We start from the raw sequence: 25,227 nt of genomic DNA, 5'->3' as shown, positions 1-25,227 counted from the left end.
TTTCCTGGGGAATAAGTTCTGTTTCCTCCTATTCTTGTTCCCTGGTCTCCTGCAAATGGAAACTTGTGTGGAGTGAAGGCTCTGCCCGGGTTGAGTTACTTTGTAGTATTGGTTGTTGCTAAGCAAATGTTGGATGAAAGAAAACAATATTTATTTTTGTTTTTTTTATCTTAAATTCAAAAACATCTGGGGCATATCTAGAAACACCTAAGTGGTTAATTGCATGTTAAATTCCTTTCCTCTTTGGCTGTGTAAACAACTGAGAAAATATTTACCTTCTCTGTCATGCTAGATTTATTTATGACTTTGTAACTAAAACACAGAAGTGTTATAAATTGAAATCTTTAATCTCATGATTGACTCATTTTCTAAAAATTTATATGGTTTTAGTTTGTGGGACAGCTGCAACTCTAGATTTCACCAATTTAGTCATGAGGAAATTGTATGACTGCCCGGGTTGTTTTTATAATATAGGACTTTGAGCCAAGTCACCAACTTTCATTTTATCTTGGTTTTCATGAATAGTGTTGCACTTTTATTTGGTCTGAAATTTGACATGGGCTGGATATCATGAACTGAAAATCCAGAATATTAGAAGTTCTTTCTTTACTGGGTAAACTTTTGTATTTTAAATGACGCACATGTGTCTTTTAGATTTAAGCTATTTACATTTCAGGAAGGCTTTTCTCTGGTGATTCTGTAAGGTCAATCAGGTTTTGTTCTCATCCACAAGGAATGTGAGCAGGACGCAGGTCTCTCACTATTATTCATGAAGTGATGGGTGCCCAGAGGGACTCCTTTTAATGCCTGTTTACCTCAGCCTTATCATCAGCAGGACCTCCAAGGGCAATATTAGCCCTATAGAAACATTGCAATGGAGAGTATTAATTTTAAACTTTTATTACATTTTGAGTAATATATGCATGTGTTTAGAAATTCATAAATTATAAAAGTTTATAGTATAGTTTCCTTCCTACCTTGATTCTCCTCTTGGTTCCTTTCCTGAAAGCAACCTGGGTTACTGTTGGTTGCACACTGATTTAAAGATAGAATTACCTCTGTTAAATATAAAGACAAAATCTTTGATTCTCAGTCACTTCCTTTCCTTACTGCTTTTCCCCCTAATCGGCTGACTTCAGACTGGGAAATTATAATGCTCCCCTAAATTATAATGCTCTCCAAACAGCCATTAGTGAGGGCCATTCTGAATATTAACTTGATTATAACACTGCTCCCCTTAGCATCCTTCCATTGCTTCCATCACACTTAATCTGAAGGTCAGGGCCCTCTGCCCTCCCATAAGTTCCTGTATGGCTTGGTAACCCCAGTGTCATCCAGCTCAACATGCCCTGTTTCCTTTGGCACTGGGTCCTTGGCACGTGTGCTTTGGCTCTCTCTTTCCTGCTCATTTTGCCTCTGTTTGAAATGTCATTTCTTCAGTTCTGGTCAGTCCCTCTGTTATACCATGTCATAGCACCAGGGCCCTTTTCCTCAGATCAGTCATGTTCCCAACTAGGGTGAAATTTCAGCTGGAGTGAAATTCACACAAGAGGACAACTCATTTCTGATTTGTTCATTATTTTCCTTGCATAGTTACTTATCACAGTAGGTATCCAGTAAAATTGAAGATTTTTAAAACCTTTTTATTGAGAATATAATTCACATAAACTGTACTCATTCTTGAATTTTTAGAAATGCATTTACCTGTGTAACTACTACCATATCAAGATGTATGATTATAATAGCTCAGAGACTCCTGTAGCACTTATACACTTTGTCCCCAGGTGTTGTAGTTTAGATCTAGAATGTTCCCCAAAGGCTCAAGTGTTGAAGACTTGGTGCCTAGTGTAACAGTCTTCAAAAGTGACCTAAATAAGAAGTAGATGGTTGATGGGACAGAGGCTGAGTAGAATGGGTTTCAAGAAAAAATGGAAAGAGAAAAATTTGAGACAGCAAAAATAGGCATCTTGGATGTTTTCCTGCAAGAAAAGGAGAGAAATCAGACTTGACGGGTGTGCAGGGATAGAGATATTCAGGGTGAGGTTGTTCATTTGATTGATTTCATTTTGATTTTTAATAAGAAGAATAACAGATGCACAGGCTAATGAGAAAAATCTATTAAAACTGCAAAAACAAAAAACAAAAAAAAAAAGCAAAAAATTGTCAAGAAACAATAAAAACCCCTGATGATTCAGGAGAGAGGGAGAAAATCACTGGAAGAGATGAGAGAAAACTTTGTTATATGCCTACAGGGGTTAGCGTTTGCTGGGAGCAAAGAGGGGGAGGATCATTAGCCAAAAGTGTGAATGGGATAGTAGTGCTGGTGACTGAGAGGAACATACAGGAGTGGGAGTCAGGGGAGAAAAACATGAGGTAGGATTGTGGCCAGCGTGGAGGACCCTCTTGAGGGTAGTAGCATTTGAAAGGAGAGCATTGGGACTGGCTGATCAGTGAATCAAGGGGCCAGAATAGTTTCCTACTGCTGTAGCAAATTATTACAACTTAGTGGCTGAAAACAGCATAAAAATATATTCTCGTATAGTTCTAGAGGCCAGAAATCCAAAATCAATCTGAAGGGGCTAAAATCAATGAGTCAGCAGGACTGGTCCTTTCTGGGGGGTCCAGGGGAGACTCCATCCCTTGCTTCTTGTATCTTCTAGAAGCTGATGGCATACTTTATCTCCTGGCCACATTGCTCTAGTCTCTGCCTTCCTGTGACATCACTTTCCCTCTCTGACCTTCTTGCCTCCTGCTTATAAGGATTCTTGTGATTGTATTTAGGGCTCACTTGGATAATCCAGAATAATCTCACTAGGATAGTCCCTAGATATTTATCTTAATCACATATTCAAAATCCATTTTCCTACGTAAGGTAACATTCAGAGGTTCTAAGAATTAAGATGCAGTTTTCTTTGGGAGAAGGGACATTATTCTTTCTACCATGCAAGGCATTTGAAAGATTAGCTATGGAGACATTGATATTGGTGGGATTATAACAGGAATAGGACTGGTGAAAAATGAAACCAAACAAAAGTAAAAAATAGTCAAGAAATAAGTGGGACTAACTGATGATCCCACTAATGACTGCAGCAGAAGAGTCAACATAGTCCATAGTCAGAGAAATTAGAGTTGGAACTGTTCTTGAGAAGGAGAAAGGAAGGATGTCTGGAACTGGCAGTGAACACAAAGAACACAGCTGCTTCTCCTCCAGGCCAATGATAGGTGAGATTTGGGAGAAAGCAGCCATCTTTTGAACAGATTGTAAGGGTAGTAGAGTTCTCGGTGGGGACACAGGTTTCTTATAGAACAAAAGGATGAAGGGAACATGCAAAGAAGACAGATGAAGATTCAGATGATTTTGCTGATGACTGAATTTCAAAAAGTTCAGTAGATTATCGGGGAGGAGAAAGACGAGGCAGAAAATGGGATACAGAGTGCTTTGGGGAGCCTAGTGCTACCTGTGGTCATTGATGTCAGCAAGCTGGATGGTATCAAGGCTAGTGATTTGTTGTGGTGAACTTGGGAGAGTGGGAGAGTGGGAAGCCTTGGCAGAGTACCTGGAGCTCTGGGAACCCCACTAATCAGTGGTGAAGCCGGTGGAGGGTTGGACCCATTCAGAGTGCATGGAGTAGGGTAAGGCAAACTCAAGATCCACCACACTGCAGAAACTGAGTCACAAAGGAGGGTACAGAAGATGGTATGTTTTGGATGTTAGTTTACAGAAGGAAAGTACATGTTTCTGGGTTTTGTTTTGTTTTGTTCCTGATGCTCTGGGTAATGGCAGAAGCCAGGTTGTACATTTAGTTTTATGCTAAGCTAAGAAGCTTTGCCTTAGATTTCCAAACTTTAAAGTTGTATTATAAGGACAGAATTGGGGGGGGGGGGATTACTTAGTTTATCTAAGATGTCCCATGCAGCATTGGCATACATATTCCCTATCGTTTGAACTGGGCATTTCCCAGTTTATAAAATAAATTCCAGATGGACTAAACACTTTCATGGAAAAAGTAATACCTTAAAAGTGATTTAAAATCAGAGGCAAACCAGTTGGTTTTAAAAATTTAAAGAACCATGATAAATGTTATTACTTAAAGAGCTCATACAAATAAAATGATAACAGAACAAAAAAAAAATTTTAGATCTCAATATTCATGGGATAATGGACAAAGAACATAAGAAAGAGAGTCACAAAAGAGGAAAATAGTAAATGATTAATATGTTTGAAAAATTGTTTGATTTTCCTAGTTCTCCAGAATATGCAAGTAGAAATAGGAGTGAACTGACATATTCATGTATCAAATTAATAAATGTTTTATAAAAGGACACCATGCTAGTACCAGTGTTGATACACTGGGGTAGGTATTTTTATATTTGTAACATAGGAGGATAAATAGCTTTGTCAGTAAGGGTGAAGAACCCGAAGAGCTTACATACCCCTTAAGATAATAATGTAAATTTTAGGGATTTATTCTAATGAACTAAAAATAAATCCAAATAAAGTTTTATACTTGATGATTACCACATGTACAAAAAATTGGTAAGAGTCCACATTAAAGGAATATTAGGTAAACTATGGCATGTCCACATGGTTGTCATTAGACCTGCTCAATAATAGTCCAGCTTGCATGATTCTGGCACGTAGTAGAATTGCACTTTCTTGTCCCATGCAATTAGTTGTGGCCATGTGACTCAGTTTGACCAAAGAAATGTGAACAGAAGAGATATCATTGCTAGACTGTGGCTTTGAGGGCTACTGTACTGTCCCTCCCCTTGGCCCATCAACCAATGGTATTCTGGATGGCATAGGCTTTGATGGACAATTAGACGCTGATTACTTGGGACGAGCTTGGTGACCTGAGATGGACGGTTGTATACTCAAGAAAGAAGAAAACACATGGTTTGGGGGGTTTGTGTTATTGCATTGTTACTTGGCATAACCTTACTAAAGTAATCCATATGATCAAAGAATATCCTGCATTTTAATGTTTACAAATAATTCTTAAATTAAGTAAAAAATTGCTTAGGGTACCCAGTCTCTGGTATTTTGTTATAGCAATTCTAAGACATGAAGTTTAAATTTTGTTCATCAAACATTTTTCAAGAACCTTTTCACTGTGTATGCATAGTGCATTGGTACCTTGCACAGTATGGATGGTATGCTTCGCACTCATCTCTAGGCCAACAACTGGCCTTCCCTTCACCCCTAGTGTGTTTTCCCAGGCTCTTCTCTTATTTGAAGTTAGTATTCACATTCCATTTGCTTGATCTGAAGCCCTGCTCCCAAACATTATTCGCTTGGCCTCAACTCTTTTTTTTTTGGACTGGGGATTAAACTCAGGGGCACTCAACCACTGGGCCACATCCTTGGCCCTGTTTTGTACTGTATTTAGAGACAGAGTCTTACTGAGTTGCTTAGCTTTTGCTTACTTTTGTTGAGGCTGGCTTTGAACTCGCAATCCTCCTGCCTCAGCCTCTAGAGCAGCTAGGGTACAGGCATGCGCCACCACACCTGGCTCTTGGTATGAAATCTAGTTCAAGGTTCTATGTCCATTTTTCAGCATTATAGAAGGCCTGCAGATAACCTCAAGGATGCATAATGCTTTGTGCACTTGAAGACTTTAGCCTTCAAATAAATTCCTAACAGTGGTACTGCTATGCACAGTTTATATTCTGTATACATTGCAAAGTTACAGTCCAAGTCGTTTTCCCTTGACATTCTTATTTGCTGATTTTAACTTTTACTCATACTCTTATTTTTGTTTCCAATTTTTTTTAGTAGCAAACCAACATCTTTCCCTATTTTTCCCTATCTTTTTATATGGAGTATCTGTCATTTTTTTATGTTTATATTGATTTTCCTTTTGTTACTGAATTTTATAGAAATATTAAAATTTTATCCTTTTTGTTATATTCCCCCATTTTGTTATTTATCATTTATTACTTTATTAATGTTGAGAAGATTTCATTTTTGTTGGTTTGCTTGTTTGTCATTGGTATTAAAGCTATCAGACTTAGTTTCCTATCATGCTTAAAAACACCTTCTTAACCCAAGATTCTTTAAATTTTTGCCCACATTTTCTTCTTGTGTAGTCTTATGATTTTGTTTTTCACTTTAAAATCTTTGTTTATTTAAATTTATTTTGGTGTAAGTTATGAGATTTGAATCCAGTGTTAGCTTTTCTGATGGATTTTGGAAGAACCATCCTTCCCCCTTGGATCTGAGAAAGTCTGCTTTGTCTGATGTCGAGTTCTCTTACACCAGAAAGTTTGCATTCTTGGCCTACCACTTCAGGGGTTCTTATGCAGGCTGAATAGTCATGTGTGGAGCTTTGGTTGACAGTTGGTTTTTAGCACAGATATCCTTTGCTTCACTATCCCATTAATCTGGCTATACCTTTCATTGTATGGTATATTTATCATGTTCTTTTTAGATGTTCCTTAACATCTTGCTAAATATTTTCATCTCATGAATTTTTTTTTTGGCCATTATGAATGGGAAATTTATCTCTTCTCTTTTTTCTAGCTAATGATCATTAATATGTAAGTTATTTGTTTTAGTTTGTTGATTCTGGGGCTGGCAGTCTTTTTAATTATAATTATTCATGCTTATTGATTGCACATATTAATGAGATTCACCATCGATCACTCATGGTATTTCCATACATGCATGCATCATGTAGTGATTGTGTCCATCCACATTTCTTCCTTCCTCCCACTCCCAGACCCTGCTGGACCCATTCCCAGTCCCTAAAATTCCCTCTTCTATTTACAGATTGTCCGTTTCTTTCTTCTTAGTTTCCATATACATCTGTGTAATATTTGTTTTTTTGTGTCTGGCTTATTTCTCTTAATGTAATGCCTTTCAGTTCCATCTACTTTCCTGTAGGTGACAGATTTTTTTTTTCCAGTTCTCTTTATCCATTCATCTGTTGATGGACACCTGATTCCACAGCTTATATATTGCAAATAGTGCCACAGTAACATGGGTGTATAGGTGTCCCTTTTGTGTGCTGGCTTCTTCATCTCCTTTCCATAGTGGCTGTACTAACTTACATTCTCACCAAAAGTGTATAAATGTTTCATTTCCTCCACATCCTTTGAGGCTGATAATCTTAATGAACACTTACCATTTCTGATACTTAGGGGTTTCCTAGATTTCTAGAAGTATTTATAAATAATGATTTTACTGCCCTTTCCAATATTTACATGTTTCAGTTTGTCCTTGACTATTTCAATGGTTTGAACTTTCAAAATAATGCTAAATAATAATGGAGAAGATGAACATTCTTGTTTTATTTATGGTTTTAATGGATGATTCTGGTTTAATCTATTATTTGAAAGAGGGCTAGTTTGTGTATTTGAGAGAAGAGAAGATTCCAGGTAAAGAGTGGCATGTTTGAATTCCAAAGACAGGAACATGAAAGTTATGTGTGGAAGTAGATTGTATAAAGTGAAAACTGTTTTAGAGAAGTTAAAGCATGAGCAGAGGTGGCTCCAAGGAGGAGGGTAAGCTTAATTAGGCACAGTATACCTACCCATACAGAGGAACAGAGTATGGAGCTCTAGAATCAGATGGTTGAAGTTGTGGGTCTTGTGTATCTGATCTCTGTCTAGAAGATGATGTAATGTACAGCCTATAGGGCTGTGATGAAGATCAAATGAAATAACTGTGTCAGAAGTACTCAACTCAATGTCTGACACATGATAAACAAGAAACAACTGTTATTATTATTGGAAATACAATAAATGATGCAGTACTTGAAAGGGGATTTTAAATGACTAAAAAGGATGTGTGGAAAAATAATGTCATCAGTTGCATGTTGCATTGGTCAGAACAGGAAAAAAATAATTAAAATTGGTTTTGATTGGCTAAAATTGATTAACATCTGTGTATTCAGCATTCTTCCAGCAGTGAGTTTTGAGGGTGACCCCCTGTTCCTCAAAGATAACCATTTTCCAGGCCACCTATTCTTTACAATAATGCATGGAAAGTCACCTGAGCACCAACATAGCAGATTTTTGCCCTGGTAGTGGCCTTCCATAACCATATGTGGTTATTAATGTGTTAGAATAGTTTATCTTAGTGTCTTTGGCACATCTTAATTTGTAATATGTATATGTAATAATTATAAAAAAGAGTGCCTGGTTAGTTGCTTTTTTAACATACTCTCTCTTCAGATCCCTGACTTAGTGTGACGCAATCATTCTTTTCACATGTGTATGTTTTTCTGTGTCTCAGGGAAGCTTTGAAATACTTGTTGATTTATGGAGAGTGAAAAGTGAACCAAACTTTCTTAGAACATTTAAAAAAACTCTGACACTTAAAAGCCAAAATCAAACAGTATTTGAAATGATTTATAAAATTACAGCAGTAACTTTTTTTCCACTTAAGCCAAAGTACAGTCTAAACAACCCTTTCACCCTGCTAAGTCCTTTAAATGGAAGCAATGTATGTCTATAAATCAAATAATAGTTTACATTTATTTCATAACCACCTTTTCTAACTCATTTTCACTCTTAAAAACTTAGTATATCCTCTGAAAAGTTGAACCAGTCCTGCATCGAATTAAAATTGAAGTGAGTAAAGAAATACATTAAAAGAAAGACTGTGGAGATTGATATGTTGCCAAAGCTCAGCTTAGAGAAGCACAGTATTGAAAGAGAGTAGAACAATATGACATGCTCTTATTAGAATAAGAGAATTCAGCTCTAAGCACCTTTGTCTCACTAGTGAGTAACAAAACAGTCTCTGTGGTGCCGTAATCTCAACTAGCCTTCTGGCACTGTTCCTTGGAGTCCACAAAACACTGTAATTTGAATTATTTTCCAATAACTTCTTATTTCAAACAGTTTTTTGTTTAAATTTTATTTTGATTTTATTGTATTTTAATGGCTCTCTCTACTATTTTTTTTTTATTTCTTTAGTTGAACAATAAGTTCTCTCTCGGGCAAATTCTGTGTCTTTTTATTTTTTTCTTTCTTTCACAGTGTCTAGCCTAGCTGGGCACACAATAGATTATCAATAACTTCTTGCTGATGAACTGTCTGTTCAGCAGCTACTGAGAAGGTAGCTGCTAATAAGCTGGATATTCCTGGGAGGCCCTCACAGCTCCTGAACTGCTATCCTTAGATTTTTCTGTAAAATTAGGCTAGATCACATGCTGTTTGGTGCTGTGTTGGGGTACCCAGGTCCCAAAGATGTTTCCTGGCATTGAAGACATACCAAGAGTGACAGGGCTATTCCTGGCAAGGTGGACATTGGTTGTGACAGTGGGAATCATTAAGCATGTCAGGGGCCACCCAGGCATCATGGAACCTGGGCCTATTATCTGACCTGACTGGGGTGGATGAGTGGTAGCATCTGATGGAGGGCAGGGAGGTAGATGGCTGATGAGGCATCATGCCAGGATGCCCTGCTGTTCCACAGGGGCCAGGCAGGGTCCTCTTGTACATCTGTTGAGGGTTCTGGCCATGCTGCTGCTGTTGTCATTTGCTGTCAGGCATATTTCAGCTGTTCCATGTGGAAGTTCTGGTATTCAGTAAGCAACTACTGCCTCTGTTGTTCTAGGGCTTTGTTCTCTCTCTGTTCATGATGGTTTCCAGCTCCTCAAAATATCTAAGTTTGATTTTTGTTTATTCATTTGTGTCTCGGCCAGGAGAGCTACCAGGGACTTGATCTTTGTCTCTTCCACAGCAGCCAGGCGCTTGATGGTAGCCAAGGTGAGAGCAGCTGCTGCCACCGTGACAACATTTCCTTCAGAAATCTCATATTCCGCTTTCTTCTTCTTATATCACATTTTCTTTCATTAGATTTGTCAGTGAGTTCCTTGTTCCTCTTCAGTCCTTTCTTCTGATTTGATATCCTCACTAACTTCACTATTCTGTTCCTTTTCACCGTTTTTTTTTTTATATTCTCCATCTAGTACTTCATCATCTTCTTCTGTTTTATTTTCCAATTTGAAATAGCTCATTGTTCATAAGTTGCAAAAATAGTTCCCATGTCTATTCACCCAGCTTTCCCATTGATAGTATACTACCTAGCCATAGTGGGTTGTCAAATCCAGGCTGTTAACCTTGGTGCAATACCATTAACTCAGTAATCTGAATTACTTTTGCATAATCTACTTGTACATTTTTATTACTTCTGAAATTTACTACCTTTTTTTTTTCCAGAAAAACACTACATCTCAAAACAGCTGAAACCAACTTTTAAATTTAATCTATAACATAAATTCCCTTTTTTTCTATAGATGGTAATCAGATTTCAGGTATACCATGAAGATAGGAACAATACAAGTGGGGTCAGTAGAAACTTGTATATCACTGAGTCTGTATCCTGTTACTGTGTTAGAAAAATACAAATATTTTGAAATGTTACCCACAGAGAGCCACAGAGGCTCTCTTTCTTCAGGGTCTCCTTGACTGATAGGTAAAAGCAGTATATGCTATGAAATCACCCATTTTAAACTTTTTGCATGTTAGATCATATCTACTTCAGTAGCACTGACTTTCTTACCTTTATTCTTAAACTGTTAACTCATTAGCTTTTAAGTATTTTGACCAAACCCATGGTAATAAATGCATTTTACATTGTGATCTATTGTACAAATATGTATAAGTACATTTAAGCATATATGTGTATGCACGTGTAGATGAAAAGCTGAAACAGACTAAAAGTTACCTTTACTATATATGCACAGTTTTTTATTATTTTCTCTTCTATTTGTTTATCTCTTTAATGCTAGTCCCAGCTCCTGACCTGATTTTACAAACCCCTGGTAGATAATGACCCACAGTCCAAAAAAGTCCATTTTAACCTATCTTGCCCATGATTTAGCTTATTTCATCTTCTTTGCCAAGTCAATGATAAAACTTTTTTCAGATAGAGATGTTTTAGAACAAAATTATTTAGAACAATAGAACTATAACTCCTGCTAGATCCCAGCACTTCCATTTCTTCTCATGTGTGTTATTTTATTGGACCGACAGATGAGTATATATATATGTATTAGATATTTTGGAAATGATATGATGCAGTGCTGTGAGAATTCTGTTGTAGATAGGGAAGTGTTAAATTTTGCCTCATGAAGTCAGAAATGACATTTTATCTGGGCCTGGTCGCTTCTAATTCAGATTTTACCATAGACTGAATCACACTAGGGAGAAAGGAATGAGGACCAAGTGAGATGTGATAGAAGGTGTTAGAGAATATATCAGTCTAGGGTTGCTTTCTTATACGGAGTTTGTTATGATAGCAGGGACTTTGGGTAGAGTTGAAAATAAGACAGGGATCAAATAGTAGAGAGTCCATTATGTCTGCTGAAAAACTTATGCACAAGCTTGGAGGGAATTGGGAGACCTTAGAGGTTTGAAGTTTGTAAGCAGAGTACTGGCATGAGCAGATAGAAATTATAGGGAAATAGATAAGGTTTAGGTATGGGGATGGCCTAAAGGAGACAGAGATAGAAGAAAGGAAGTTAAAAATCTATCCAAGTCCTAGATTAAAGCAAAAATTAAAATATAGTGAATATTACCATATACTTAAAAACACCAATTTTTTTATTTGTGAAAGTAGTCTACTAGATCATTTTGATGTTTTATTCTCTTATCAACACATTTACAAAAATTTCTTGAAAATATATTTTATCCAGTCTTTTAATTGTTTCATTCTGGAGGGTTGTTGGAAATAACCAAATCCATCATGCTATGAAAACAGAAGTTTCAAGCTGGGCCTGTGGCTCAGTGGTAGCACACTTGCCTAGCATGTGTGAACACTGGGTTCCATTCTCAGCACCACATATAAATAAATAAAGGTCTATCAACAACTGAAAAAAGCAAAACACAGAAGTTTCTACTGTGCAATTTCCTGTGCTGCTTATTATGCTTTGCTTTATGTTCTATTTTGGGAGATTTCGTTAATTTTATCCCCTTACTCTTCCCACTATTTTTCATTTGGTTTTGGGACTTCTACCTGTTCTTTCTTTTCTAGTGCATCCTTATCTTCTTTAATGAATGTAACTTTTTTGGTCACAGAAAACATATATGCCCCATAGATCCTGCCCTAAAGGTCATGTAATCTAGGCAAGAGATGAGCAAAATCTAAATCTGGACACTGATGGTGGGAATGTAAGTCAGGGTAAAACTACAGGAATATTTTGAGATAAAATTGTCAGGACTTGAGAATTGATTGACATTAATTGAAGGAGAAAATCAAGAGTTGTTGCTGATCTCCAGCCTATGAAGAACACCTTTGAAAAGCCCCCAGCTCAATGATGAAAGACTGAAAATGTTCCCCTAAAATAGTAAGACAACAATGTCTGCCTTTGCAACTTCAGTTCAATATTAAACTAGAGGTTTTAACAAGAGCTAATAGGCAATAAAAATAAATGTATTCATACTAAAAAGGTAGAAGTAAAATGGGGATCTGTTTGGTATGGTCCTATATATAGAAAATCCTGAAGAATACATACAGAAAAAATATTAGCGTGAATAAAAAAGCTTAACATATAGATTTATAAGGACATACAAGGCTATTAGTTCATTTTAGCCTTAAGCCATTTCTCATTGCTGACCTTTTCAAAGATCAAACCTTGAACCTTCAAATTTAGGCAATATAAAAAAAAATCCAAACATACTTATATAACTCACATATAATATATAAAATGTTATAGCATTGTAACATAATGCTAGTTGATACTATTTTGTTTTTTTTTACTTAACTGATTTTGTTTTTTTAGATAAAAACAACAGCAGAGTGCATTACAACTATTATTACACATATAGAGCACACTTTTTCATATCTTTGTATATAAAGTGAGTTTACGCCAATTCATGTCTTTATACATATACTTTTTTTTGCATTACAATTCTTATTACACATATAGACCACAATTTTTCATATCTCTGTATATAAAGTAGGTTGACACCCAATTCGTGTCTTCATAAATGTACTTTGACTAATGATGTCCATCACATTCCACCATGCTTGCTAATTCTACCTGCCTCCTCCCTTCCCCTCCCACCCTTCTTCCCTATCTATAATTCATCTATTCCTCCCATGCTCCCCCTCCCTACCCCACTATGAGTCAGCCTCCTTATACAGAGAAAATATTCAGCATTTGTTTTTTGTGGGATTAGCTAACTTCACTTAGCATTATCTTCTCCAACACTGTCCATTTACCTGCAAATGCCATGATTTTCTTCTCTTTTATTGCTGAGTAAAATTCCAAAGGACCTGAACAGACACTTCTCAAATGAGGATATACAATCAAACAACAAATATATGGGAAAAAAAATGGTCATCATCTGGAGCAATCAGAGAAATGCAAATCAAAACTACTGTAAGATATCATCTCACTCCAGTCAGAATGGCAGCTATTATGAAGACAAACAGTAGTAATTGTTGGTGAGGATATGGGGAAAAAGGGACACTCATACATTGCTGGTGGGACTGCAAATTGGTGCAGTCAATTTGGAAAGCAGTATGGAGATTCCTTAGAAATCTGGGAATGGAACCACCATTTGACCCAGCTATCCCTCTCCTTGAACTATACCCAAAGGACTTAAAAACAGCATACTACAGGGACACAGCCACATCCATGTTTATAGCAGCACAATTCACAGTAGCTAAACTGTGGAGCCAGCCTAGATACCCTTCAGTGGATGAATGGATAAAAAAAAAAAGTTGATACTATTTTGATATGAGCAGTTTTAATAAATTTCAGGGCTGCCTTATTTATGTGTATACTAATTTTAACTAAGGGTGTTGATTATTTTTACCTAATCCTTTTTGTAAAAAATTTCATTAATATGTGCTATTTGGCATTATCCAAATTCTCAATGTTTCAGCTACAACTCTGTTTGTTTGTTTCCTCTTTCTTATCTTCCTCCTTCTCCTCCTCCTTTTCCTTTTTCTTTTTCCTTTTTTTAGTTTCTTGGGGTTTTTTTTGTAAAAAAATTGCTAAAAGCTATTTCATCAGGAAGTTTGGAAACTCTTCAGATGAGATAATCAGAGGGTATTGATGTTGGTAGAAAGCAAACAACCCTAACAATTTCCATGGATCAGTCATGTATTTTATTCCTGTCAGTTATGTTGCACAAAATGCAGGTAGCAACATGCCCTGCAGATGACAAACTGTCACATGCCCTGGGCTATACTTGAGAATATGCAGTTAATAAACTTCTGGAATGCCTTCGTAGCATTCCTGAGGAGCGGAGGAGGTGGCTGTGAAGTATTCTTGGAGGTGAAAGTGTTTTTTACCATCTTTATTAACTCTCTTTCATCCAGCAATAGAAAAACCCTTGGTAAGACATATTTCCTAATTGCACATGTCCAGTTGTATACATCTTAGGTAATATAAAGGAGTGAGATTCACTTGTCCATATGACCTGGAGGGATCTTTCAACAGGAGAATTAGAAAATAAGTTTGGAAAGCAGTGGTTGTTCCAACCAAGGAAGTTGAGTGAACATCATTTAAAGCTTAATAGGCAAGAGCTAGTGAGATGAAGATGTAGATATGTAGACACCAGACTTCATAGATTTCAGATGAAATCATATAACTAATCAGGAAGAATCTAGGATGAGTCTTAATTCTGTGAGAAGCATTTTAATTTTGATTTGTCACTTCAGAAATTCAGGGGTGTGTGTGTGACCGTAACTTGTATATTACCTATTCATTGACAGCTTTTTAATTTTAGTGATTCTTGAAACTAATTATGAGAAAGATTTGGACTTATAAATGTATATTTTATACAAATTGCAGTAAATTCTTGTGTCTAATTCTTAAACTTATTTTACCATCCTCTGTGTGCATATTTGTTGAAGACACTGTGCTAGTAACAAGATACAAAGAGGTACCCTGGGTCCTCTCTGCTCACCAAAGGATTAAGTTGGTAGCTGGCAAATAAAGCCATCCCAGAGGGCCAGCAGTGCAAGCTTGATGACTCCTTTCTCTTATTTAACCCACATAACTGTTCTATGAGGTGGGTGTGACGCAGTTACGTTTGAAAGATTAGGGTGAGCAAGATTATGGATCTGGTGATGGTTAAGCAGCCACATTGAAACAGACAGTGATTCTTTATGTCAAGTCTTCCTCAGGAGACTATGTGGCTGTGAATGCAGGGTCCTTAGTATCCACTTAAGATCCACTACCCAGCATGTCATGAGCATTCAATGAATTTTGGAAAGAGGGATGGATGATTTTTGAGTCTGTTTATCCATTTTGAGTCATGCTTCTAGGTAAAGTGGAAAGAACTATGTGTCTATATGACAGTGAAGCCCTGATATTAACAAACACATACTTGAGGCTCTAGGAATACAGGAGAAATTAGAACAGCCTTAGGTTTTCTCTACAAAGATTTTAAAGGCACAAGAAAAGCTCTTTTGTAATTGGGATGGCATTTTGAAAATATTAAACTAGTGCATCTGTCCCATATATCCTCCCTAAACCAGTCTCATGTGCTGGCTGATTAGGTTAATGGGGAACCCAGCAGGGTATCTCCATGATAGAGAAGTGGCTTTGAAAGTCAGGACTTCAGTGCCATGGTGGGGAGGTACACCAACCCTGAGGAGACCCAAGGAGGCCCATATGACCATCCTTGAGAGCCCAATCACTCCCACAAAGAGGCCAAATCACTCCCACAAAGAGGACCAGCACAAGTAGAGATCCAAGGCACAAGTGGGCCCCTACTGCCACAAACAGAGGCCTAACTGCCTGTGGGCAGGAAACAGTACTAATAGGCAGTAAGCAGTGTCTTTTTTTTTTAATTATCAGAAAAGATTTTATTGATTAAAGTATTATTTGAATAGATACTGAAGAAAGTGAGAAAAAGAGACATATGGTTACTTGTAGGGGAAGAGTTTCTGGGGCAGAGAGAAAAGCAAGGACAAGGACCTATGGGATTCAGAGCTTGCTCCTGCCTATTGTGTTTTGGACCAGCAAGTCACCAGTGTGGCTGCAGCAGAGTGATGGAGGCAGAGACAGGAGATGAAGTCTAACCTAAGAGGATCAAAGGAAGAAATTCTAGGGTTCTCCTTGCCCATATCATGCAAGAAGTTGATAGGCTCTTTTGATACCAAATCATTCTGTTTGTCCTTGTCCTTTTTATATTCTAAGTTGCTCTTACAGGGCAGGGATACAGTCTGTCTGGTATCCCAAGGTGAGTGGAGAACTTAGTTCTCAAGCTTACTGCCAGCCCTGATGGGTGCAGTCGAGTGGAGAGAGACTCTGCCCACAATGGGATCACCTGCTTCCCTTGCATACCTACTTGCATGCTCTCTAGAGGTGATTCACCTTCCTTGGGACTTTCTTTCCTTTAAGAAGTTACTCCCTGCTGCATCACTGTTTTTATATTCCTCTGTACAAAGGGGCAGAAAATCCCGTTGTCTACAAAGGACAATCATATCCTTTTTTAGTTTTCCTTTCATAGTTTTTTTTTTTTTTCCCTGATCCTATATACATACCTACTTCCTTTGCTGGGTGGTTTGTAATCATATGAAGACAAAAGCAGTACCCTCTTCTTTTGGTTCCTGTACTACACCTGTCTCATATGACTAACTACCAAAGACTGCCCTGACGGTAGCTATTCCTGCCAAGGTCTCCCTTGTTTTCCGGTGGCTTCCTGACCATGGAAACTGGAATCCTCTGTATTACTGGACCATGACTTCTCTAGAATGAAGGGGCAATCTACCTTTTTCTCTTAAGATGTTACAGTCAACAGAAAAAGCCATGTTGAGAATTTTTACTAGGAAGGAATGAAGCCAACATTCCTTAATTCCAACTGTGCTTGTTTCTTGTTTTTCATTTATTATCTCGTTTAATTAGATCAGTATACTTTTTCATATTTCACCTAATAAATGTATTTTCGTCCTTGCTCTTCTAATATGTTAGTTTTTGATAGGTGTGTAAGACTAGATTTCCAGGGGTTTTGTTTTACAAAAATTTTAAATTTCATATATAAATAAAATTGACATACTAAAAAGACTCCTATTTAATATGTTGTGCATCATTAGCACTATACCACCTACCACCCCGTTGTGCTAGGGCCATGGGACAGGCAAGGAAGGCCCATAAAGATGAGATACAAGCTACAGGGTTTATTGAGAAATATTTACCGGAAGGTCTGGTGGTGAAAAACTGCACAGATATACCTCTGCTACATGCAGTTCCTCCAGTACCTAGCCAGAAAGTCACGACTCTTTCTCTTCACAATGCTTTGTCCAGAGGCTGCGGGGAACTCAGTGGTGCTCTTGTCTGCAGCAGTTACTGCAGGCAGGAAGTATTTTATAGGTTAGGTTGCAAAAGCAATGACATCATCAATATTCACCTGCTCTGCTTCTTGTATGGACCAACATCCCAAGGAGAACTGTCTGGTATACATGCAGAAAGCAGCTTTCTACAGAGAACACCAGCTTGCCCTAATACCCAGAATACATGAGAGAAAGCCAGTGTCCTTAAAGATATCTGGAGATTCTAGCCCAGATTTGCTCCTATTGTTCCCTTAACTTGGCTAGGTTCTTGGGGACAGAAAGGGGACATTCAAGGGCATGCTGTTTTATTGTCCCTTTTTTCTTCAAGGAGGATATAAGCAGTGTGCCTATCCTGTTGCTATTAATTGCCTAAAGAGAATTGGATTGTTAGGAAGGATTTTTTTTTTTTTTTATAACACTGGATCTAGTCTCTTTGAAGTAGGTTATAATTCTGTCATTGGTATAGAAAATATTTTCTTAGTTGTCATTAGGATGTTGTAGGATTCTCATGAAATGATATTTTTATAAATTATTCAGATTTTTATATGCCGATGTTGACAAGGATGTGTGTCTGATACATATTTTTACATATTGGAGAGCAGGGTTAACATTTTAGTCTGTAATTCTGTTATTGCTTGGGTAAGAACTTCATTTTCAGCTGTAAAAATAGCTCTGTGGTGTGTTTTGATATGTGCTTTAGCAGATATGGTAGAAATGAAGTAGAAAATTACAGGTGTCTGATGTAACAGGAATGTGGCTTGTTGGGGGTGTCAGTAATTCGAAATCAGGGTGGTTGTACAGTTAGTTTCTTTCCTTCATCTCACAAGCCAAAGGTGAGTGGATAGGTCTGGTAAGCTGGCATCTTCCCAACACATGGCTTTTCTTTTGTCCAAAGTAGAGTTCTAATTTTTACGTTTTTCCAAGCTAACAGGAAAGGCCTTTAAGAAGTATAGGTACCCCTCCAGTATTTCTAGGTTTTTTTTTTTCTCTTATGCTGTTTCTTTAAACAGTAAGGTTATGATATTAGTTTTCTGCTGCTGTGAATAGTCACCATAAACATAGTGACATCCAACAGTGTACATCTCACATTCCTGGGGGTCAGGCATCTGTACTACTTAGCACTTCCTGTGCTTAGGGCCTCAGAAGGCTGTGGCAATGATGTCAGTCAGGCTGTGGTTTCATCTGGGGCTTGACTGCTTTACCAGGTTGTTGGTGGAACTCATTTCTTTGTGGCGGTGGGACTGACAGGCTTCTTGCTATCTATAGATGGCCCACAGATCCTAGAGTAGCCCCCTGCCCATGTCATAATGGCTTCTCTCAGCTTATAGAGACCCCTTCTTCGGGTCTTGCAGGTCTCCCAGGTTCCAGAGACTCCCTCCTAGTTCTAGAGGACCCCTAGGTGTCTGACAGTGGGATTTCCCAACATGGCTGTAACTTCCTTCCACTACTACAAGAGGCTTTCTAGGGTGAGTGGGCTAGAGACAGATATCATGTATGAACATCAGTCTGAAAGAATCACATAGTGTCCCCCCACCTGTCCAGCCAGCCAACCAGCAGAGTCTACTGAATTTCTGTTATGCTCTGACAGGTACGGTGCTGAGTCTACACTTGGACAGATCATGTGGTTCATGATCTAAAGAAAATTTCAGTATAGAATGACACACACTAAGGAAGCAATGGATACCATCCCTATTTGTATGCAGTTTGTATTGTCTCACAATAAGATTGTTTTAAAATATATTTTAGGTAAATGCATTTATACACATATCACTGGAAATGAAGAAATGATGCTCCATTTAATAGTGCAATTAAGAGAAATGGTTGGTTTCATCACTCACTGTTTAATGTGTGGTGAGCGAGTACTTCCTCCCTCTAGTTTTCCTATTCCAGGTTTGAATGGGAAAATAGTAAAGAGCTACATTGCTGCCTTTCCATTCCTAGAAAATCATAAAGTCAGAGAAGAGAAACAGGCAAATAAAAACTCTCAAAGGGTCTCACGTTCTTTGAAGAGTTCTAAGGCAAATAACATTACCCACGGGGCTCTTGACATGCTGCTCCACCAGCTCTATGTTCTGTCTTTCATATGGGTTCACTGAGATTATCTAACTCAAGACAAGTTTAGATAACCATACCTTGGGATAGTGTTAGGATTTGATTGTCTGCATTTCTAGCAAGAATACAAGGAAAATTATGAAGACGTTTGCATCATTTGTTTTTAAAACCAGACCTGTCTGTCAAACATTGAGGGAAGGGTAGACACTTGTCCGCTTGACAATTCCCCCCTAAAAAGAAGAAAATTTTGATTTACAAGGAAGAAAATGAGCTAATTCCAGTGCTTAACCTGAAATGCTGTCTTACATGTTTTTTCAGATGAAAGAGTAAAATAGAAACAAGGATGTAATGTTAAGTTAAATTAGAAGGAATTCAGCAATTGTGTTCAAATAGCAGTGGAATTGTAGGTCTAGTTGTCCATAAAGTTACAAACCTCTGATGAAAGGTGTCAAGTAGGTATAATTGATTTAGCAGGTTGTGAGGTTTGGGAAGGGTGTAGCAGCAAACTCAAGCCTGTAATTAAAGAGCAAGACACAGCCAGAATACCTATGTCCAGGTAGGGATGGTACTCTAAGGCAGATGTGGCAGCTTAGGCAGTGGTGTGTCACAGAAATCCTGATGTCTCTTTCTGCAGTTCTGAAAGGGCTTATTTTTACTACTCTGTATATATGGAATTCAGTTATGAGTTGATGAAACTAAGAGACCTAGACTTTTTTTTTTTTTTTTTTTTTTTTAAAGCTCAAATCAGGATGCTGTTGAAGTAGGCCTGCTCTCAAGATGAAACAAAACTGTATTCAGGTCAAATCTAAACAAAGTTAAATTCAGCATATATTGCAAAGGTTGACAAACTAGATCTGGCAGATCACCATGAAGAAAACATTTCAAAGAGAAAGCTCCCTAACTGTGTGCTATGTATTTTACTCTGAGAGATGCTTGTATGATCCATACCACCAGAGCCAATATAACTTCAGGCCACGTCCTATTACTTAAGATATCATCTCTTCCAAATTGCTTCATGTGTGAAAGATCACCAATGGTCCACATTTTAAGCAACATTTAGCAGACTGAGTTTTCAGAATAACATCAAAAATATACAAGACCCCTTTTTAAATAAGTCAGACTATACAGAACTGTGTGTGCATTATAAGTGAATTCCAAAGACCCAGCCCTTTAAATTAAAAATGTAGTCAGTCACAGTTTTCTATTCTGAAATTGGACCATAGATGGCCTGGGTGGTTTACTTTCTTCTAAATACTACTAGTCTTTAAATAGGGTGAAAAGTCTCTGTCTACCTCTCTGCTTCTTTGCTTCAAGAGGCTCTGCTGACTGAAGACACTTGGGCCACATTTCTAGTGCACAGCTTCTCCCATCAAGGGCACAGCCTCTCTTGAGCCTCTGGGAACCAGTGTGCCTGGTGTGCCTGGGGTGAGGAGTGTCTTGTGAAAGATAGAGTTCAGGCCTTGTTACTGTGACTGAGAGGGAGATGACAGCCAGCTGTGCAAGTGTACCTGCATAGCATGGGTGGCAGCCATCAGGAATCAGAGCCCCTGTGCCACCAGTGCTAGATACTGCCTTCACAGTTGGTGCACTCACAGGCAGGAACTGGACATGGTTCTTCCCTTCAGCACAGGACTCCCAGGGTGCCCACCTTGTTTTCAATCATCTTTTTGCAGAAAAGGGAGAGTAGACATTGAGGGTTATTTTCGGCCTAAATTGATTGGAGTGCTCCTGCATACCTCCCTAACCTGCCCAGTCCAGGCAGATTAATTATCTTAAAGAAATGCACACATTTAGAGAGTAATTGCCACATGGCCTTATCTTTAAACTCACTGCATGTTGAGTAGGGGGCTCAGAGAATGTCCTAAGATTAGTCGCACTTCTGTGATGAAAGAACCATCTTTTCAGAAATATTTGTTTCTTAATATATTAACTAGAATTTGCTTATATAGTTCATAGAGTTGGAGTAAGGATTATATTTATATCTTATTTCCTAGAGAATTAGAGAATGATTATCACCCAAAAGAAAATCCTATTTTTTAAAAAAGTTTAAATGTCAGACAAAGTATACCATAGAAGTGTATGATTGCATGCTTCTCTAGTTTCAAGAGTTATAGTGTGGATCATACTTTATTTATATTTTTAGGGAGTTATGAGATTGATTATGGAATAGTTATTGATCTTAAGAACTCTGGTTCTTTTACAAAAAAATTTTTAATGTCAGGTAAAGGTTATTTTAGAAGAAAGTAGAAGACCATGTATTAAATTCATTTCAGAAAAGTAAAAAATTTAAAGTCCAAGTGTTGAGAATAGGGTTCATAACCCAGCTTCTGCTGAGACAGTTTTACAAAGAGAAAAACGCTGTCCTGCTCTTATGCATCTGTACCTGTGTGGCCCTCCTCTTCCTGGCCAGAGTGTGGGGGTTTTCAATTTTTCAGTACAGAGAAAGAGCAATATTATGGAAGTTTCCACTGGAACAGTATTCTCCCATGAAAATCCACATGGCCTTTCTTATAATAGCTATGTCCTTGTTCTCAGAAAGAATGGATGCTTTCTCTCAAAATTCTCTGTGATACCCACAACCAAAGAACTGTGAAAGTCCAGCCCTGCTACATGATCAACCCTCTTGCCATCCTCCTGGGTTTTCCTCTCTACATTTCTATTGCAGAAGTGAATCCCAGAGTGACAAACTTGAACACATGATTAGGTGGCAGTTTCTTCCTTGTCATGATTAGAAAATAAGCTGAACAGGCTTAGGGAAGGCAGGGAGCTCTGAGAATTTCTTCACCTTTTCATCAAGATGCTACAGAAGTCAGGGGTTACCTTTGGTTCATAGTGTTAGTCTTTTATTTATGGAAAAAAAAACAACCTCAGATTCCAGCTTCTCTGCCTTCATATAAACAATTTTTCAATTCTATCCCATTTTTCTTATGTTCTTGCCTTTTTGACTCGTCATCAAATAATAGTAATGCAGCCACATCAATGTTTATAGCAACTCAATTCACAGTAGCTAAACTATGCAACCAGCATAGATGCCCTTCAGTAGATGAATGTATAAATAAACTGTAGTATATATACATAATGGAATATTACTCAACATTAAAAGAGAATAAAATTATGGCATTTACCAATAAATGAATGAAGTTGAAGAATATCATGCTAAGCAAATTAAGCCGATCCCAAAAAACCAAAGGTTGGATGTTCTCTATATGTGCTGATCCATAATGGGGGGAGGTCCATGGGAAAAATGGGAGAACTGTGATTGGGCAAAGGGGAGGTAGGGGACATCTTGTACAGCCAGAGAAATGTTGTTCTGCAATTGTGTAAAATGAATCAAAATGCATTAAACTGTCATATACCTAATTAGAAGTAATAAATGGATAAAATTTTTTAAATTATGATAAAATATGGATATGTTTAGCCTAGTCCATATGAAGAACAGTTCTTGCAGCAAATGGTCATTGCAAAGTAAAACTTATCAAATTATTAAAAATAAGTAAACTCATGAGTTTTTTCTAAATTGTCAAATGAAATAAAATGTATTAAAATTAGTTGAAGTAAGTAAACTCAATTAAGAAAGTTAAACATATTTGGAGGTATACACACACACACACACACACACACACACAAGAAAATCTGTTTGAAGATTATATTCACATCATTAAGAATTTCTTTGTGTATGTATTAGTCAGCCGGAGCTGCCATAATAAATACCCTAGACTGGGTAGCTTAAACAAATGAAATTTCTTCTGCATTTGTTTCTGTGGGTTTGTTTCTCCTAAGGCCTCTCTCTTGTATTGCATATGACTGCCTTCTCTATATCCTTGCAGGGCCTTTCCTTTCTGCACATGCTGTAGTATCTTTGTCCAAATTTCTTCTTTTTCTGAGGGTACCAGCCTTATTTTAATCACCTCTTTAAAGTCCCTATCTCCAGATACACTTACATTCTGATGTTAGGGCTTCACATATAAATTTTAGGGAGACACAGTTGAGCTCATAACAGTGTATAAAATGTGAAAATATTAATATTGTGAATGACATAGCTCTGTAGGAGAAACTTAAAACATGCACAGGTTTCTATGTTTCCATTGTTCTCTCATATATAATATTCCTAAAATGCAAAGACTGAATTATTTCTCTTGCTGTCTTTCTGTTTTTGCAGGCCTGGCAGCTGAGATTCAGCCACCTTGTGGGCTATGGTGCCAAATATTACTCTTACCTGATGTCCAGAGCTGTAGCGTCCATGGTTTGGAAGGAATGTTTTCTACAGGATCCTTTTAATAGGTAATAAGGGCTGTGTAAGTTTATAAAACATTGCCTCCTTCAACCATAGTAATCTCTATCACACTATATCCAACATCAATCACTTGGAACCCAGGTGACCCTGGCAGGAAGTGGGAACTCTGTGAGACAGACTCATCTTGGGGCCCTGCCCTCCAGTGAGCCTCTTCCTGTGGCAATGGTGGCCTTGAACTTCCACCTTACTCCACAACTCTGTGTTCTGTAGAATTGCCTGGTACCCTCCACATCCCTCCACTGACCCCATGTAACTCTTTGGCTTCTGCACAAGACGACCCATTGCTGTTTTCCCATTCTGCTCCCTTGTATTTTCTCCATTTTTCCAGCCACTCCTGCTGTCAGTGCCTTCTGCTTTCAGAGCTTCCTGTCACTTTTGACAGGCTTCTTGACTTTGGCACACGCATCTAAAGTTTTACCCACGAGGATATAGTTTTTTTTTCTCTACTGCCCAACAAAGGTTTTTTAACTCTTCCCCATTTGGGAGCAGCACCATCAGCAACATTGTTTGTTGACAGTAACATGGTTTGTTTCTGGATATTACCCCTCTGTCTTCTTTTGGAACATTTTCCTTCCCTGGGGAGACAGTCTCCATGGAAGGCAGGGGCAGTCTCAAGAAGGGGCTGCTTCACTGACAGTCCCTGATGCAGCGACCTTCCTGGTGGCCACCAAGATAGCATGGGTGGCAGTTGAATTCCCGCATGCATTTCTTTCTGCCTTGACATCAAAGGGCCCCCACCTTGCCTCAGGTGTACATCATCAGATTAATCCGTGGTTTAGACAACAGAGTCTGGTGCATTCCAAAATAGGAGGTTGACTAAGGTATTTGGTCCACTCCCAGAAGCATAATTCATCAGATCATCCCAAGAAGCGAGGCACAGTAGCGCATGCCCATAATCCCAGCAGCTCTGGAGGCTGAGTAGGAGGATCTCGAGTTCAAAGCCAGCCTCAATAAAAGTGAGGCACTAAGCAACTCACTGAGACCCCATCTCTAAATAAAATACAATAAAAGGCTGGGGATGTGGCTCAGTGGTTGAGTGCCCCTGAGTTCAATCCCCAGTACCCACTCACTGTCTCTACCCCTTCCCCCCCCACACACAAAAAAAAAAACAGATCAGCCCACAAATCTGGTTACCTTTAACAATTGAGTAAGGAAACAGGGCAGGTCAATTTCAGTTATGAACAGATCATGCCCACCACCTCCCCCAGAACAGAGGCAGGAGAGGGGAATATGAGTGTAGAAACCTGGGAGAGGCAGTCCTATTTTCCCATTCACTTAGGAAATACTGGTAGTACTTGCATTGGGAGGAGAGATACAGGGGATTTTCTGGTGCTCCTGGATTTGACCTCCCCTGATACTCTCACAGGACTCCCTCCAACAATAAAAACCAATAGAAAGTGAAGTTTGAGTCTCATAATGCCTTAGAAGGTACTTCCTTTGAAAGTAAACCAGTAATCATGATCTGATGTCATATCTTCTCACAACCCAAATAAACATGTCTTCAAATACCTTTCTGGCAGTTCTGGTGGGTGACTGTTATCTTCACCACTTTAACATGGTTTAAAGTACACATCCTGTTAGAGTTTTAGCGTGCCCTGGAGTTGACATATGACATTCACAGCAGTTTGGCTTC

At 38.2% G+C, this 25,227-nt stretch overlaps 1 protein-coding gene across 4 annotated transcripts in view; it reads left to right on the top strand.

Moving 5' to 3' along the window:
• Mipep (mitochondrial intermediate peptidase) overlaps positions 1-25,227 on the top strand; it is a 190,796-nt gene that overhangs the window by 95,164 nt on the left and 70,405 nt on the right. For all 4 annotated transcript variants that reach the window (XM_058580735.1, XM_058580731.1, XM_046447939.1 and 1 more), the window contains exon 17: positions 23,460-23,581. In XM_058580735.1, coding sequence (XP_058436718.1) covers positions 23,460-23,581 — 122 coding nt within the window. The remainder of the gene's footprint in view (positions 1-23,459; positions 23,582-25,227) is intronic.

This window comes from Marmota monax, unplaced genomic scaffold (assembly GCF_021218885.2).
Source record: "Marmota monax isolate L192 unplaced genomic scaffold, Marmota_monax_Labrador192_F-V1.1 WCK01_AAM20220418_F8-fsc00043, whole genome shotgun sequence".
Taxonomy (NCBI): domain Eukaryota; kingdom Metazoa; phylum Chordata; class Mammalia; order Rodentia; family Sciuridae; genus Marmota; species Marmota monax.
This window is presented reverse-complemented; position numbering and strand designations above follow the sequence as displayed.